The 1,568-nt window shown below is 37.6% G+C and overlaps 1 protein-coding gene across 1 annotated transcript; it reads left to right on the top strand.

Moving 5' to 3' along the window:
• The first annotated feature begins 541 nt into the window (after window positions 1–541).
• On the top strand, window positions 542–1,063 carry LOC145099318 (secreted RxLR effector protein 161-like). The gene has a single exon (XM_079036905.1). The coding sequence runs from the start codon at window positions 542–544 to the stop codon at window positions 1,061–1,063; it is 522 nt and encodes a 173-aa protein (XP_078893031.1).
• The last annotated feature ends 505 nt before the right edge of the window (window positions 1,064–1,568 follow it).

Below are 1,568 nucleotides of genomic sequence, written 5' to 3'. Positions count from 1 at the left end.
CTTGAAGCTATCAGAATCTTCCTTGCTTATGCTACTCATAAAGGCTTCAAGGTATACCAGATGGATGTCAAAAGTGCTTTTCTAAATGGTGAACTTGATACTAAAGTATATCTTCAACAGCCTCCTGGTTTTGAAAATTATCATATCCTAACCACTGCTACAAACTCCTAAAAGCTGTCTATGGCCTTAAGCAAGCTCCTCGCGCATGGTACGAGACCCTCACGGACTTTCTCAAGTGTCCAGGCTTTCAAAGAGGAATTCTAGACCCCACTCTATTTCGTACATCAAATGGAAAACATCTCATGTTGGTCCAAATTTATGTTGACGATATCATTTTCGGATCCACCGATTCCTCAATGGTTGTTGACTTTGCTAAGTTAATGTTCAATAAGTTTCAAATGAGTATGAATCAGGAATTAAGCTTCTTTCTTGGTCTCCAAGTCAAACTGACCAACAGAGGAATTTTCATTCACCAAGAGAAGTACATTTCATAACTCCTAAAAAAGTACTCAATGGACACTTGTGCCTCAGCTAAGGTTCCATGGGTTTCGGAAACAAAATCTTTTCGGACCCTTCAGGTGTTGTAGTTGATGAAAAGAAGTACAGAGGAATGATTGGATCCTTACTCTATCTCACAACAATTCGTCCAGACATCATGTTTTTAACATGTTTGTGTGCCAGATTTCAAGTCAATCCAAAGATGTCTCATCTTTTGGTTGTTAAGCAAATGTTTAGATACCTCAAATGCACAAAGAATCTTGGAATCTGCTACCCAGCAAATGAGAGTTTTCTTCTTCAAGCATATTTGGATTCAAACTATGGCGGTCTTCAATTGGACAGAAAAAGCACATCTGGTGGCTGCCAATTTTTAGGTGGTCGATTGGTTAGTTGGTCATCCAAGAAGCACAACTGCATTGCTCTCTCAACAGCCGAAGCAGAATACATTGATGCTGCTAGCTGTACCTCTCAAGTTCTCTGGATGAAATCTCAACTCTTGGATTATGGTTACCGCTTTCAACGTATTCCAATCTATTGTGATTCTCAAAGTGTAATTGCAATTTAACACAATCCAATTCGGCACTCCATGATGAAGCACATCGATATATAGTACCATTTTATAATAGATCATGTTTTGAATGGCAATATTGAACTTATTTTTGTTCCATCTGACAATGAAATTGCTGATGTCTTTACTAAGGCATTAGACGAAACCAAGTTTAATGGTTTTCTGAACAAAATGGGTATGATGATGCCTGATACTCAGTTCTTTCAAAAGACTTGCTCTCACTGACGGAAACATCAGATAGAAAATTGGTTCCGAACTCAAAAAATATTTTTCATCTCAGAACTATTATCTCTCGGGATACATAAGATCATTTTACTTGTCTTTATTTCTAACCACTACTTGAGTTTTAGTCATACAACTCCCAAGTGTTTTGAAGTTCAAAGACCAATATAGTCACATTGGTCACAATCTTGTCTCGGAACTTACTTCATAAAAGTGTCTAAGGAATTCAAATCTAGAATGGTAATAAACTCTTCCTATCCTTTGCTCCGGAACATCGGAA

The sequence above is a fragment of the Lactuca serriola genome, chromosome 4 (assembly GCF_051521515.1).
Source record: "Lactuca serriola cultivar US96UC23 chromosome 4, Lser_US96UC23_V15, whole genome shotgun sequence".
Taxonomy (NCBI): domain Eukaryota; kingdom Viridiplantae; phylum Streptophyta; class Magnoliopsida; order Asterales; family Asteraceae; genus Lactuca; species Lactuca serriola.
This window is presented reverse-complemented; position numbering and strand designations above follow the sequence as displayed.

What these genes read in the sequence shown, in the direction of transcription:
- LOC145099318 (XM_079036905.1), top strand. Translation starts at nt 542, where the DNA reads ATGGGTTTCGGAAACAAAATCTTTTCGGACCCTTCAGGTGTTGTAGTT.